The sequence below is a fragment of the Salmo salar genome, chromosome ssa01 (genome assembly GCF_905237065.1).
Source record: "Salmo salar chromosome ssa01, Ssal_v3.1, whole genome shotgun sequence".
Lineage (NCBI taxonomy): Eukaryota > Metazoa > Chordata > Actinopteri > Salmoniformes > Salmonidae > Salmo > Salmo salar.
In genome coordinates this window covers 24,146,815-24,161,000 of record NC_059442.1, presented here as the reverse complement: position 1 = coordinate 24,161,000, position 14,186 = coordinate 24,146,815, and the positions used below count along the sequence as shown (strand labels likewise).

General features: G+C 43.5%; 1 protein-coding gene across 1 annotated transcript; it reads right to left on the bottom strand.

The window, feature by feature from the left end:
* Nucleotides 1–5,773: 5,773 nt before the first annotated feature.
* LOC106580335 (MARCKS-related protein 1-A) lies at nt 5,774–8,712 on the bottom strand. Its single transcript, XM_014161289.2, has 2 exons — nt 8,410–8,712; nt 5,774–7,076 (listed from the first exon to the last, which is right to left on the bottom strand). Exons 1-2 carry the CDS (start codon nt 8,491–8,493, stop codon nt 6,591–6,593), a joined length of 570 nt encoding a protein of 189 aa, XP_014016764.1. The 5' UTR covers nt 8,494–8,712; the 3' UTR covers nt 5,774–6,590.
* Nucleotides 8,713–14,186: the final 5,474 nt, after the last annotated feature.

The window sequence follows — 14,186 nt, the reverse complement described above, 5'->3', positions numbered from 1 at the left end:
ACAAGGGCCTTGGTCAAGGATGTGACCAAGAACCCGATGGTCACTCTGACAGAGCTCCAGAGTTCCTCTGTGGAGATAGGAGAACCTTCCAGAAGGACAACCATCTCTGCAGCACTCCACCAATCAGGCCTTTATGGCAGAGTGGCGAGACAGCAGCCACTCCTCAGGAAAAAGCACGACAGCCCGCTTGGAGTTTGCCAAAAGGCACCTAAAGGACTCTCAGACCATGAGAAACAAGATTTTCTGGTCTGATGAAACCAAGATGGAACTCTTTGGCCTGAATGCCAAGTGTCACATCTGGAGGAAACCTGGCACCATTCCTACAGTGAAGCGTGGCCGTGGCAGCATCATGCTGTGGGGATGTTTTTCAGGGACTGGGAGACTAGTCAGGCTTGAGGGAAAGCAAAACAGAGCAAAGTACAGAGAAATCCTTGATGAAAACCTGCTCCAGAGCGCTCAGGACTCCAAAGTGGGGTGAAGGTTCATCTTCCAGCAGGACAACGACCCTAAGCACAGAGCCAAGACAACGCAGGAGTGACTTCGGGACAAGTCTCTGAATGTCCTTGAGTGGCCCAGCCAGAGCCCGGACTTGAACCCAATCAAACATTTCTGGAGACACCTAAAAATAGCTGTGCAGCGACGCTCCCATCCAAGCTGACAGAGCTTGAGAGGATCTGCAGAGAAGAAAAGGAAAAACTACCCAAATACAGGTGTGCCAAGCTTGTAGCATCATACCCAAGAAGACTTGAGGCTGTAATCACTGCCAAAGGTGCTTCAACAAAGTACTGAGTAAAGAGTCTGAATACTTATGTAAATGTGATATTTCAGTTTTTTGTTTTTAATACATTTGCTAACATTTCTAAAAACCTGTTTTTGCTTTTTCATTGTGGGGTATTATGTGTAGATTGATGAGGGGGGGAAACAATTGAATCCATTTTAGAATAAGGCTGCAATGTAACAAAATACTTTCCGAATGCACCATATACACTGCTCAAAAAAATAAAGGGAACACTTAAACAACACAATGTAACTCCAAGTCAATCACACTTCTGTGAAATCAAACTGTCCACTTAGGAAGCAACACTGATTGACAATAAACTTCCCATGCTGTTGTGCCAATGGAATAGACAACAGGTGGAAATTATAGGCAATAAGCAAGACACCCCCAATAAAGGAGTGGTTCTGCAGGTGGGGACCACAGACCACTCTCAGTTCCTATGCTTCCTGGCTGATGTTTTGGTCACTTTTGAATGCTGGCGGTGCTTTCACTCTAGTGGTAGCATGAGACGGAGTCTAGAACCCACACAAGTTGCTCAGGTAGTGCAGCTCATCCAGGATGGCACATCAATGCGAGCTGTGGCAAGAAGGTTTGCTGTGTCTGTCAGCGTAGTGTCCGGAGCATGGAGGCGCTACCAGGAGACAGGCCAGTACATCAGGAGACGTGGAGGAGGCCGTAGGAGGGCAACAACCCAGCAGCAGGACCGCTACCTCCGCCTTTGTGCAAGGAGGAGCACTGCCAGAGCCCTGCAAAATGACCTCCAGCAGGCCACAAATGTGCATGTGTCTGCTCAAACGGTCAGACACAGACTCCATGAGGGTGGTATGAGGGCCCGACGTCCACAGGTGGGGGTTGTGCTTACAGCCCAACACCGTGCAGGACGTTTGGCATTTGCCAGAGAACACCAAGATTGGCAAATTCGCCACTGGCGCCCTGTGCTCTTCACAGATGAAAGCAGGTTCACACTGAGCACGTGACAGACGTGACAGAGTCTGGAGACGCCGTGGAGAACGTTCTGCTGCCTGCAACATCCTCCAGCATGACCGGTTTGGCGGTGGGTCAGTCATGGTGTGGGGTGGCATTTCTTTGGGGGGCCGCACAGCCCTCCATGTGCTCGCCAGAGGTAGCCTGACTGCCATTAGGTACCGAGATGAGATCCTCAGACCCCTTGTGAGACCATATGCTGGTGCGGTTGGCCCTGGGTTCCTCCTAATGCAAGACAATGCTAAACCTCATGTGGCTGGAGTGTGTCAGCAGTTCTTGCAAGAGGAAGGCATTGATGCTATGGATTGGCCCGCCCGTTCCCCAGACCTGAATCCAATTGAGCACATCTGGGACATCATGTCTCGCTCCATCCACCAACGCCACGTTGCACCACAGACTGTCCAGGAGTTGGCGGATGCTTTAGTCCAGGTCTGGTTGGAGATCCCTCAGGAAACCATCCGCCACCTCATCAGGAGCATGCCCAGGCATTGTAGGGAGGTCATACAGGCACGTGGAGGCCACACACACTACTGAGCCACATTTTGACTTGTTTTAAGGACATTACATCAAAGTTGGATCAGCCTGTAGTGTGGTTTTCCACTTTAATTTTGAGTGTGACTCCAAATCCAGACCTCCATGGGTTGATAAATTGGATTTCCATTGATTATTTTTGTGTGATTTTGTTGTCAGCACATTCAACTATGTAAAGAAAAAAGTATTTAATAAGATTATTTCTTTCATTCAGATCTAGGATGTGTTGTTTAAGTGTTCCCTTTATTTTTTTGAGCAGTATATTTTAATATGTACAGTGAGGGAAAAAGGTATTTGATCCCCTGCTGATTTTGTTCGTTTGCCCACTGACAAAGAAATGATCAGTCTACAATTTTAATGGTAGGTTTATTTGAACAGTGAGAGACAGAATAACAACAACAAAAAATCCAGAAAAACGCATGTCAAAAATGTTATCAATTGATTTGCATTTTAATGAGGAAAATAAGTATTTGACCCCTCTGCAAAACATGACTTAGTACTTGGTGGCAAAACCCTTGTTGGCAATCACAGAGGTCAGACGTTTCTTGTAGTTGGCCACCAGGTTTGCACACATCTCAGGAGGGATTTTGTCCCACTCCTCTTTGCAGATCTTCTCCAAGTCATTAAGGTTTTGAGGCTGATGTTTGGCAACTCGAACCATCAGCTCCCTCCACAGATTTTCTATGGGATTAAGGTCTGGAGACTGGCTAGGCCACTCCAGGACCTTAATGTGCTTCTTCTTGAGCCACTCCTTTGTTGCCTTGGCCGTGTGTTTTGGGTCATTGTCATGCTGGAATACCCATCCACGACCCATTTTCAATGCCCTGGGTGAGGGAAGGAGGTTCTCACCAAAGATTTGACGGTACATGGCCCTGTCCATCGTCCCTTTGATGCGGTGAAGTTGTCCTGTCCCCTTAGCAGAAAAACACCCCCAAAGCATAATGTTTCCAATTCCATGTTTGATGGTGGGGATCGTGTTCTTGGGGTCATAGGCAGCATTCCTCCTCCTCCAAACACAGCGAGTTGAGTTGATGCCAAAGAGCTCCATTTTGGTCTCATCTGACCACAACACTTTCACCCAGTTGTCCTCTGAATCATTCAGATGTTCATTGGCAAACTTCAGACGGGGCATGTATATGTGCTTTCTTGAGCAGGGGGACCTTGCGGGCGCTGCAGGATTTCAGTCCTTCACGGCGTAGTGTGTTACCAATTGTTTTCTTGGTGACTATGGTCCCAGCTACCTTGAGATCATTGACAAGATCCTCCCGTGTAGTTCTGGGCTGATTCCTCACCTTTCTCATGATCATTGCAACTCCACGAGGTGAGATCTTGCATGGAGCCCCAGGCCGAGGGAGATTGACAGTTCTTTTGTGTTTCTTCCATTTGCGAATAATCGCACCAACTGTTGTCACCTTCTCACCAAGCTGCTTGGCGATGGTCTTGTAGCCCATTCCAGCCTTGTGTAGGTCTACAATCTTGTCCCTGACATCCTTGGAGAGCTCTTTGGTCTTGGCCATGGTGGAGAGTTTGGAATCTGATTGATTGATTGCTTCTGTGGACAGGTGTCTTTTATACAGGTAACAAACTGAGATTAGGAGCACTCCCTTTACGAGTGTGCTCCTAATCTCAGCTCGTTACCTGTATAAAAGACACCTGGGAGCCAGAAATCTTTCTGATTGAGAGGGGGTTAAATACTTATTTCCCTCATTAAAATGCAAATCAATTTATAACATTTTTGACATGCGTTTTCTGGATTTTTTTGTTGTTATTGTCTCTCACTGTTCAAATAAACCTACCATTAAAATTATAGACTGATAATTTCTTTGTCAGTGGGCAAATGTACAAAATCAGCAGGGGATCAAATACTTTTTTCCCCTAACTGTAGCATCTAGTAGTGCAACCCCGTCGAGGTTTGGACCTCTTTTGAGTGTAATTGCTAAGGTCTTAGACTGTCAGATGCAGGGACCCAGATTCCAGTCCCAGTTGGGTTATCACCTGAATTTTCTGCCATATCATCGCTGAGATATATTGGGTTTACACATACTGTCATCTTCCTTAAAACTTGCACCTTGTGGTAGAACTATGTCTCTGAAAGACCTTCAGTCCTCCTTTAATCCACTCGGAGTTTATAGGGGTCACCACCTGTAACAAATAGGTAGGACATGGAATCATTGGGTTTTTGTGCTGAATTCTTCCACAAAATATACTGTTTCTTTATTCATGCGTGTGCTTTCCCTCTTTTTGAAGATTATACATGGACATTTCTAAGGAGTATGGTAAAATGACACCTATGAGAGGGCAAGTTGGAGCTTCTATCATATTGTTATACCCATCCATTCACCGAGGGACCTACCTGAATTTGTACTATAGAAAGTCTTGTTTTCGTTGTGTAGTAATGAATACACTCCAGATCACCCAGTCTTCCACACAATTCCCACAACCTAGGCAGATTCAATTGAATTGGACAAAAGCCTGTCCACCTTTCCTCTGTGACCCAGAAAACAATAAGTGGTCAAGGAGTCAATTTGTTAGTAGGCGAACAAAGGAGTCTGCTCCCCTCACTTACCTATTTTGGCAGGAGGCACAAGAGTATCCTCATGTTTTAAAATCCACCACACTTCTTGAATCAGGTGTTTTTTCAAAGGGGAAAAGCATGCACACATTTAAAAATATGCTACTTCACCTTTTATCTAGAAAAGGTCTTGCACAACTAGCTACATTTGATTGTGACATTACGTGATTCCACCCCTGCAAACACAATTTGTCTGATGACGCTGACTGGAGGAGCCATTTCATAGAAGCGTGTTTCTTCTCCTCGCCGCCTCTATTACCTTTGACCTTAAAAACAATAGGCGAGCAAAACCAATTGAGTTTCTCCTAATTTCCAACCAAGGCTACTTCGTATAGGAAAACCACCAATCTTCAGCATTGGTTTCTACCTCATCGGTTGCTACTGTTGCTCTTTGGAGGTTTAGGCTCAGTCCTCGTTAAGTACTGTGACACGTACTTGGGAAAAAAAAAAAGTCAAATATGAAAATGATTGGTGCCAATTAGTGAAACATCAAAACATTTTTGCCAAGCTTTCCTTCACATACAGCTTTTGTTATAAAGCTGTAGTCATACCGCTGTAATGTTTGAAAGGGTAGTCTGCTCTAGTTATGAGTGTTTGTCAAAAATTTTAATGTGAGATGAGAATGTTCACAGCCAAGTGTGATGTGATATACTGACATGCTGTGGCTCAGCTCATAAGCACGGTACCTTGTCAGTCATTGATTTGTCAGTTTACCTCAAGCATCCTCCTGGAGTTAAGTAAAGGTGAAGATGTACTGGTCGAAAGGTCACGGAGGAAATGAATGTGGTGCATTCAGCCATTAAGATCTGTGCGTGTAAAAAAAACAGTCCACTGATAATCCTATCCCAAGACTAACCGGTCTCCCACATCCACGTGGCATAGGATGACAGAGGCAAAACACAATCAGAGGGGATCAAACATTTATTTACCCTTATTAAAAGTTACAATAAAACCATTAGCATCTTTGAACGATAGCAAAATAAAGAGAACCAAAAATATTGGCCAAAACATATTTACAGAGACAAATTGCAGATAAAAAGCTCACATTTTTGTACACGACCCCAACATCTGCATCATAAACTCTGAAATGTGAACACCGCAAGACTCAGAAGCTCAAATGTGGTTTAGCCAGAAAATGACCAGAATGCACGAACGAAGACATTTCCTTTTCCCCTCCTTGATTTTTTTTTTTATACAGCACAAAATACTTAATTTGGGGGTAAAACATAGTAATGTAGAATACATTTTTTTTAGACGATGATTTGAAAGGTTTGTGTCCATATAACAGTCATTTCGAGTGAAGAGGTGGCATGCCCTGCTCCATAACCGTTGTCGATTTTTAAATCCCAAGAGATGAGAAAGAAAAAGAAAATGTTATAGGACTGCCACGCGTTTAAATGTATGCTTCTCCGTGAATTGGGAAAATAAGTCAGTATTCCTGATTCGTTCTACATCCAATCCAATACCTTCCCCACACGCCAGTCCCAGTGTGTACCATGAGGGGCACCGTAAGCCAACACTTTCGTGAGAGGGCCAGTGAGATTCTGTCAGTAGAGAAATGATAAAGGCAGTGAACTGGTGGCTGAATCAGCAAACGTGATATAGCCTTCTTCATTTGTCTTCGTTTGTAGTTTTGTTTATAAGTTTAAGAACGTGGCACGAGTCTCATATATTTATATACTTTAATCTTGGAAAAACAGTTCAAGTAGCTGCGACGAGTCACGGTCACTCTGTCTTGGGCTCGGTCTCAGATGCTGCGGGTGTCGTGACCTCTGCGGGGGCAGCGGCCTCCTCGGCAGGGGCTTCCTCTGCGGGAGCAGCCTCACCCTCTGGGGCCGGGGTGGCCTCCTCCTTGGCCTCTGCCACAGGCTCGGTGGCTGACGTCTCCTTTGCTGCGTGGCCATTCTCCTCTGGCTTGTCCTCCGCCGTGGGGGAGGCAGCCTCCTCCTTGCCCTCCTCACTGCTCTTCTTGGTCTTCCTCAGCGAGATGCCCTTGAACTTGAAGGAGTTCTTCAGGGAGAACTTCTTCTTCTTCTTGGCATCCTTGGCGGCCTCTCCCTCGACCACCTCTCCTTCGGCAGCAGGGGCAGCCTCGATGGCGTCTGTCTCACCCTCTTTGGCTGGCTCGGGTGTGCCATTCCCGTCTACGGGAGTAGCGTCCCCATCGGGCTTTGCAGAGACATCTCCATTGGTTTTAACATGGCCATTCTCCTGTGGACAACAGTGAGAGAACAATTTACAGATGTGGAGAACAATGAGAATTTTCTAAATAAACTGGTATGGGGAGAAAATTAAGGTAACCATTATAAGCAGCCCATACCAATGCCAAATTGACTCAATCTACAAGTCACTGTTGACCAAGAAAGTGGCTCAGGAGATAAAAATCAATACCATTTTAATTCTGTGAGGTAAGGCAGTGTGATACGTCCAACCGACGTATCAGAGGTTTGTCATTGTGGACGATTACTTGACTAGGTCAAATGCATAGCAAAACGCTTCATATGCACAGCAGGTTTGCATGACTCGCATCGACCACGTGGGGGCAGTCGTACTCCACCACAACCAGTCGAACAGCAAGATGAATTTTGGAACAAAGGAATCCCCATGGAATCTAGCAGATTTACATTTTGCAATGAACCGCAAATGTAGCAATCTCGTACTCTTCTAGCCTTTCGAATAACCCAAACTAACTTCTCTCAATTTGTCATTAAATTGAAGTGATGATTACATGTTCTAGCCTTTTGAACCAAGGATAAATGAGGAAATTAACAATCTCTGCTAACGTTAGCTAAAGAATGCACCAACTGGTAGACGTGCCGCCTCAATGAGATGGTTGACTGTCAATTGCACCCATTCTAAAACCGTCAGCTAACGTTAACATCGCGACTCATTGTCCAGGTAACGGGCATACAGGCATGTACAATAAAACAAGGTTTGACAAGATCATTTAATGTTTCCAGCGCTACAAATGACATCGAAAATGGCACAACTCTGATTGCTCGGTTTTTTCAACAGAACGCTTTGCTGCCCTGCCCGTGCGCTTTGTTCGCAACGAGCCGTCCTCATTTGCATCCTTTGCACCTTTTGTTCCGCGAGTGGGCGACCGCTGACGGCTTCTAGCACCAACTCATGAGAGAAAGCTAGTTCAAATAAATCCGCTTTCCATTCAGGTGATAACTATGTGACTTAGTCCTGGTGTTAAAATACGGACAACTAGTTACTGTACTTGATTAGATAGACTAAAAACTCGAGACGAATTTAACAAAAGGTGGTGGTTGTGGCGCATGGCACCATCACTTAGCCACTCAACCAAGCACAGTATTAGCTAAACCATTTAATTACAAAATGTAATCACTGCAATCAAAACAGGTGGTTCAACAGCGAATAGTCATATGTTTATCCTAATAAGCTTTTGCTAATTAGTCAAATGTACTGTAACTGTTAGCCGTGAGGTATCGCTAGCCTGGTATCACATTGCCCATCCAACTCACGCTGGAGGTGGGCATTGGGTGCCAATGTGGACGCATACAACGGTTTCTCTTACCTGGCCATTTGTTTTAGCGTCAGCCGGGTCGTCGACGGCTTTTCCATCAACAGCTACTCCACCCTTGGAAAACTGAGCTCCCATCTTTTAGCCTTTCTAAACAAAAATAAAATCTAAAAGAAAAACCGAGACGATTTACGGTTTTAAGTCCAGCCAGAGATAGGTAGATCTTGCCAGATTTTGAAATCCGTGTTGATCCCTTTCACGTTTGGGAAGCAACGAAAGTTTCCCCACTCTGGTCTACTAACCTTACTGCTGCTGAGCACAAATTAAAGAAGGCTAAGGCTACAAGTGTGAGTATTTCAACCGTGCCTCACAATTGTGGAAGACTCCACCTATGGGCGTGGCTACACGGACATACCCAATCTGCAACCGTGGATTGGGGTTGGAATCCCCTCCTCGCCCCCTATCAGCTTCAACGAGAGTATTTATTACAGATGTTATGAATATGGCGACTGAGCAAGTAAGAATTGTATCTTTATTATCAGATATTTTTTATTGAACATAAATAGTAAATAACACTAGTATCATATCTTAAGGTTTCCAAGTACTTTACTCCAAATGAATTTAATTAGAAAATCCTCCATACAGTGCACTGCAATTCTACACTTTAAAAATTAAAGGTTCCTCAGATTGCAACACCAGCCAGGAACCTTTTCCCTGAGGAACCTTTTATAAAATATCCTCAAAGAACCGTTTAGGGTGTTAAGGTTCCTGTAGGAATCTTTTATGTCCCATGTATTATATTATGAATAATAATATCGAGTGGCAAACTTGTAAAGTCAGAAATTCATTTTATTCGCTTAGAAAAATGCAAAATGTCCAGTATTCACAAAGCATCTCAGAGTGCTGATCTAGGATCAGGTCCCCCACCTGTCCATACAATCTTATTTTTTTATCTTAAAAACTGATCCTGGATCAGCGGTTCGACTTTGACACACTGAATATGGGCCATTATTTATATGCAGTTACTTTAACTATTTTGGTCGGGTCTCATCTGGGCTCATTTTCTTCCCTTGCCTCCCAAACCTCTTCCGCATTTCCTGTACTTGAGCAAGTGGCTGTCTTTATTTTTTGTTTTTATTCTTTATCATGCCATGCCTCCTTAAAAAATTAAATGTGGAATGGAGAAATGTCATGACTGACTATTGGGACTGAGGTCAGAGGAGCAGACTAAAATGGTCTTGTTATGCTGCTGTAAATGTGATGGTATAACAATGTGAGAAGAACATATCCAAGCCAGCACATTATGGTCTGGGTAAGCACAATGGTGTATTAAGGTTATTAGTGTGAATTAATGTGAGTAGGAAAAGTAAAGAATTGTTACATACAGTTGAAGTCGGATGTTTACATACACTTAGGTTGGAGTCATTAAAACTCGTTTTCCAACCACTCCACAAATGTATTGTTAACAAACTATAGTTTTGGCAACAAGTAATTTTTCCAACAATTGTTTACAGACAGATTATTTCACTTATAATTCACTGTTTCACAATTCCAGTGGTTCAGAAGTTTACTTACACTAAGTTAACTGTGCCTTTAAACAGCTTGGAAAATTCCAGAAAATAATGTCATGGCTTTAGACGCTTCTGATAGGCTAATTGATATAATTTGAGTCAATTGGAGGTGTACCTGTGGATGTACTTCAAAGCCTACCTTCAAAGTCAGTGCCTCTTTGCTTGACATCATGGGGAAATCAAAAGAAATCAGCCAAGACCTCAGAAAAAAAATTGTAGACCTCCACAAGTCTGGTTCATCCTTGGGAGCAATTTCCAAACGCCTGAAGGTACCACGTTCATCTGTAGAAACAATAGTACGCAAGTATAAACACCATGGGACCACGCAGCTGTCATACCGCTCAGGAAGGAGACACGTTCTGTCTCCTAGAGATGAACGTACTTTGGTGCAAAAAGTGCAAATCAATCCCAGAACAACAGCAAAGGACCTTGTGAAGATGCTGGAGGAAACCGGTACAAAAGTATCTATATCCACAGTATAACAAGTCCTATATCGACATAACCTGAAAGGCCGCTCAGCAAGGCAGAAGTCCCTGCTCCAAAACTATCATAAAAAAGCCAGACTACGGTTTGTAACTGCACATGGGGACAAAGATCGTACTTTTTGGAGAAATGTCCTCTGGTCTGATGAAACAAAAATAGAGCTGTTTGGCCATAATGACCATCGTTATGTTTGGAGGAATAAGGGGGAGGCTTGCAAGCCAAAGAACACCATCCCAACCGTGAAGCACGGGGGTGGCAGCATCATGATGTGGGGGAGCTTTGCTGCAGGAGGGACTTCACAAAACAGATGGCATCATGAGGGAGGAAAATGATGTGGATATATTGAAGCAACATCTCAAGACATCAGTCAGGAAGTTAAATCTTGGTCGCAACTGGGTCTTCCAAATGGACAATGACCCCAAGCATACTTCCAAAGTTGTGGCAAAATGGCTTAAGGACAACAAAGTCAAGGTATTGGAGTGGCCATCACAAAGCCCTGACCTCCATCCTACAGAAAATTTGTGGGCAGAACTGAAAAAGCGTGTGCGTGCAAGGAGGCCTACACACCTGACTCAGTTACACCAGCTCTGTCACGAGGAATGGGCCAAAATTCACCCAACTTATTGTTGGAAGCTTGTGGAATGCTAACCGACACATTTGACCCAAGTTAAACAATTTAAAGGCAATGCTACCAAATACTAATTGAGTGTATGTGAACTTCTGACCCACTGGGAGTGTGATGAAAGAAATAAAAGCTGAAATAAATCAAGGCAGAAAAAAATAGATTCTCTATACTATTATTCTGACATTTCACATTCTTAAAATAAAGTGGTGATCCTAACCGACCTATGACGGGAATTATTTTTTAAATGTCAGGAATTGTGAAAAACTGAGTTTAAATGTATTTGGCTAAGGTGTATGTAAACTTCTGACTTCAACTGTATCCTTTCCCTGTCTGTTCTCTCAACGAGGTTGTACTTTTGAATGAGCGCTGTGCACACATCCATGTATTGCTGGGTAGTGGAGTACCTAAAGCAAATGAGAAACATACAACATTGCATTTTGACTAAGAATTCTGTTTGTAATACAAATTACATTGATTGAGCCTCTAGAAATATTGGTGTTTTGCTTCAAATCGGATGATGGACTGGTGGATCAAAGGTCTATAGGCAAGTAGCAGGCTAGGGTAGTGAACGAGGAAGTATATCTTTGGAACTGTCTTCCCTAGAAACAGCTCCTGGAAGAGAGCTTGAAATTCAGTGATTTGTTCTGCCAGATATGGGATCCAGGATCTTTTTAAAACTGAGGCCAAGATGTCGGATATCTCTCGAAGCAGGAGGTAGAGATCAGGTGGACTGCCATTTTGTATTTGACTACCAATCATTTGGGGGAGTAAATGGAAATGTGTAAATTTCTGATGCACTTCTGAATAGATGGCCATTCTTCCTTAGGATTCTCTCGGGTAGTGGCACAGGTTTAGAAAACACATCTCGTTTGCCATAAAACAAGTTCTCAATTTCATAGTTAATCTGGGCAAGAGTAATTTGCCTCTCTTGAACTAGTTGTTGCAGCACTAGTCTGAGCACTGTGGGTATGATGCCCTCATGAAGGTCATGCATGACATCGGGTGGAAACAGATAGGTAATTGGAGATGGCACATGATTCAGCTGAGAGAAGCAACAGGCTTTTTTGATGCCATACATCGATGCATTGTCTAGATTTTCTTCCACGGCCTGCAGATGGTACTTGTAGTTGTCTGGGTCACGCATGGTGAATTCCTCTTCAGTGATTTCTGAGCAAATGTCCCCCTTGGTAGCCAAGCAGAAGCGACAAATGCGACCAGAGGAAAAGTTTTTGCTCAACCCTGCAACTGCATGTGCAGAGAGATTATCTGCTGAGATTGTTGTGATTGGGCCTCAGAAGGTTTTGTTTTCACCATTGCATGATAACTTCATAGCCTATGTTTCCAATTCCTGGATGTCACATATCAAAGGCTTGAATACTTCTTCATAGGTGGTGACTTGTTTTTGAATGAGGCAGTGATGAACCAGTGTGGAGAGGTATATATTTTGGAGTCGGGAAGTATCCTTGTGGTCAAGATATCCTAATCTTAAGTACACTGTGGTCATTTTGTGCGTGCCTTTTTTAGAACCCAGTGGATTGACTACTTCAAATTCATCAACATAGATCTGCAGACAGAGGCTCTGCTTTGTCAGCTTGGGATTTGATTTGAACAATTCAATGTCAGTCAAGTCTTCCGGAATTTCATCATTATGTGGCTTTTGGTCTTGATTCAAGATGGCACAGTCCTCTTTATTACTTGCTATTTTTGCAGTGTGCTGACAAGGGAGTAAACGGAAAAATGTACATTTTTCTGATGCACTTCCGGATAGATGGCCATACTTCAATTGGCCTGACCATACCCAATTATTTCACACAGTAATGCTCCAGCATCCACTCAGAGCTTATGCATTGAATGCATTCCTCAAATACTGCAGCGTTGTTAAGCAAGTCCCTGAGATCGTCATCTTCATCCACATTTATTTGCTCATTTGTAAGGTGAAACCTGAGGGCATCACTGTAGTGTGTCATAAATGCATCAAAAATGGTTCTGAGGTCCTTAACAATGCTACTCTGTACCGTAGCTGGGATGCAGTGTTCTTCCCTGATTTTCAAAGTAAAAAGACATGTTCTTTTTGAGAACTTCAATTAGCTGCTCAGTGTTGATCTCTGTGGCTTGAACATATTCAGCCTCTGACAGACTCTCTACATCGCTCACGTCATCTTCAATGGGATCAGTCCCAGTCTCAAATTCATCATGAGGGCAATTCTCATCTAAGTTGGCGTTTAAAAGCTCTCTGTGGTTTCGGTAGATGTGTGACCGATAGGTGCTGAAACATCTATTTGTTTTCCAACACCCATTAAGTCCACAGATAATTAGAAAACATTGTTCATGCTGGTGATAGAGGCCAATATGTGTGAGTAGTCTGGACACAGATAAAGTATGTTTGTTGCAAAGTGGACAATTGAATAGAGTTGGCATTCTTCAGACATATTGTGAACCTTGGAATGATGGAATGGAATCAAATCAAATGTATTTATATAGCCCTTCTTACATCAGCTGATATCTCAAAGTGCTGTACAGAAACCCAGCCTAAAACCCCAAACAGAAAGCAATGCAGGTGTAGAAGCACGGTGGCTAGGAAAAACTCCCTAGAAAGGCCAGAACCTAGGAAGAAACCTAGAGAGGAACCAGGCTATGAGGGGTGGCCAGTCCTCTTCTGGCTGTGCCGGGTGGAGATTATAACAGAACATGGCCAAGATGTTCAAATGTTCATAGATTACCAGCAGGGTCAAATAATAATAATCACAGGGGTTGTCGAGGGTGCAACAGGTCAGCACCTCAGGAGTAAATGTCAGTTGGCTTTTCATAGCCGATCATTCAGAATCATGGAGATCATTAGTACTCAGCCACTTGCAGACATCATCAAGGGACCAGTCTTTCATATCCACACTGAAATTGAAGTTGACACTAATAGCGAAGGTTATTGTTGAGGCTAAAACAAAACATATGCCACTCTTTCCAGACAACCACCTGTCCTCCTAATTTGTATTTATGGTTGTTCCATAACGAAGCAGAGCTTGTCAGGAAAGGTAAAGATGTCTCTCTCTTATTTATTTGACGCCATATTTCTTAGTATGGAACATTATGGGATTCTGCAGTCCCACATTTAAGTGTTGACTCAGATAATATGATGCTCCAAATGGGGCAATAAG

Bases quoted from the DNA above. Each gene is read 5' to 3' on its own strand.
- LOC106580335 (XM_014161289.2), bottom strand. From the start codon at position 8,493: ATGGGAGCTCAGTTTTCCAAGGGTGGAGTAGCTGTTGATGGAAAAGCC. The intron at 7,077-8,409 runs GTAAGAGAAACC...TGTTGTCCACAG, and splicing joins ACGCTAAAACAAATGGCCAG to GAGAATGGCCATGTTAAAAC.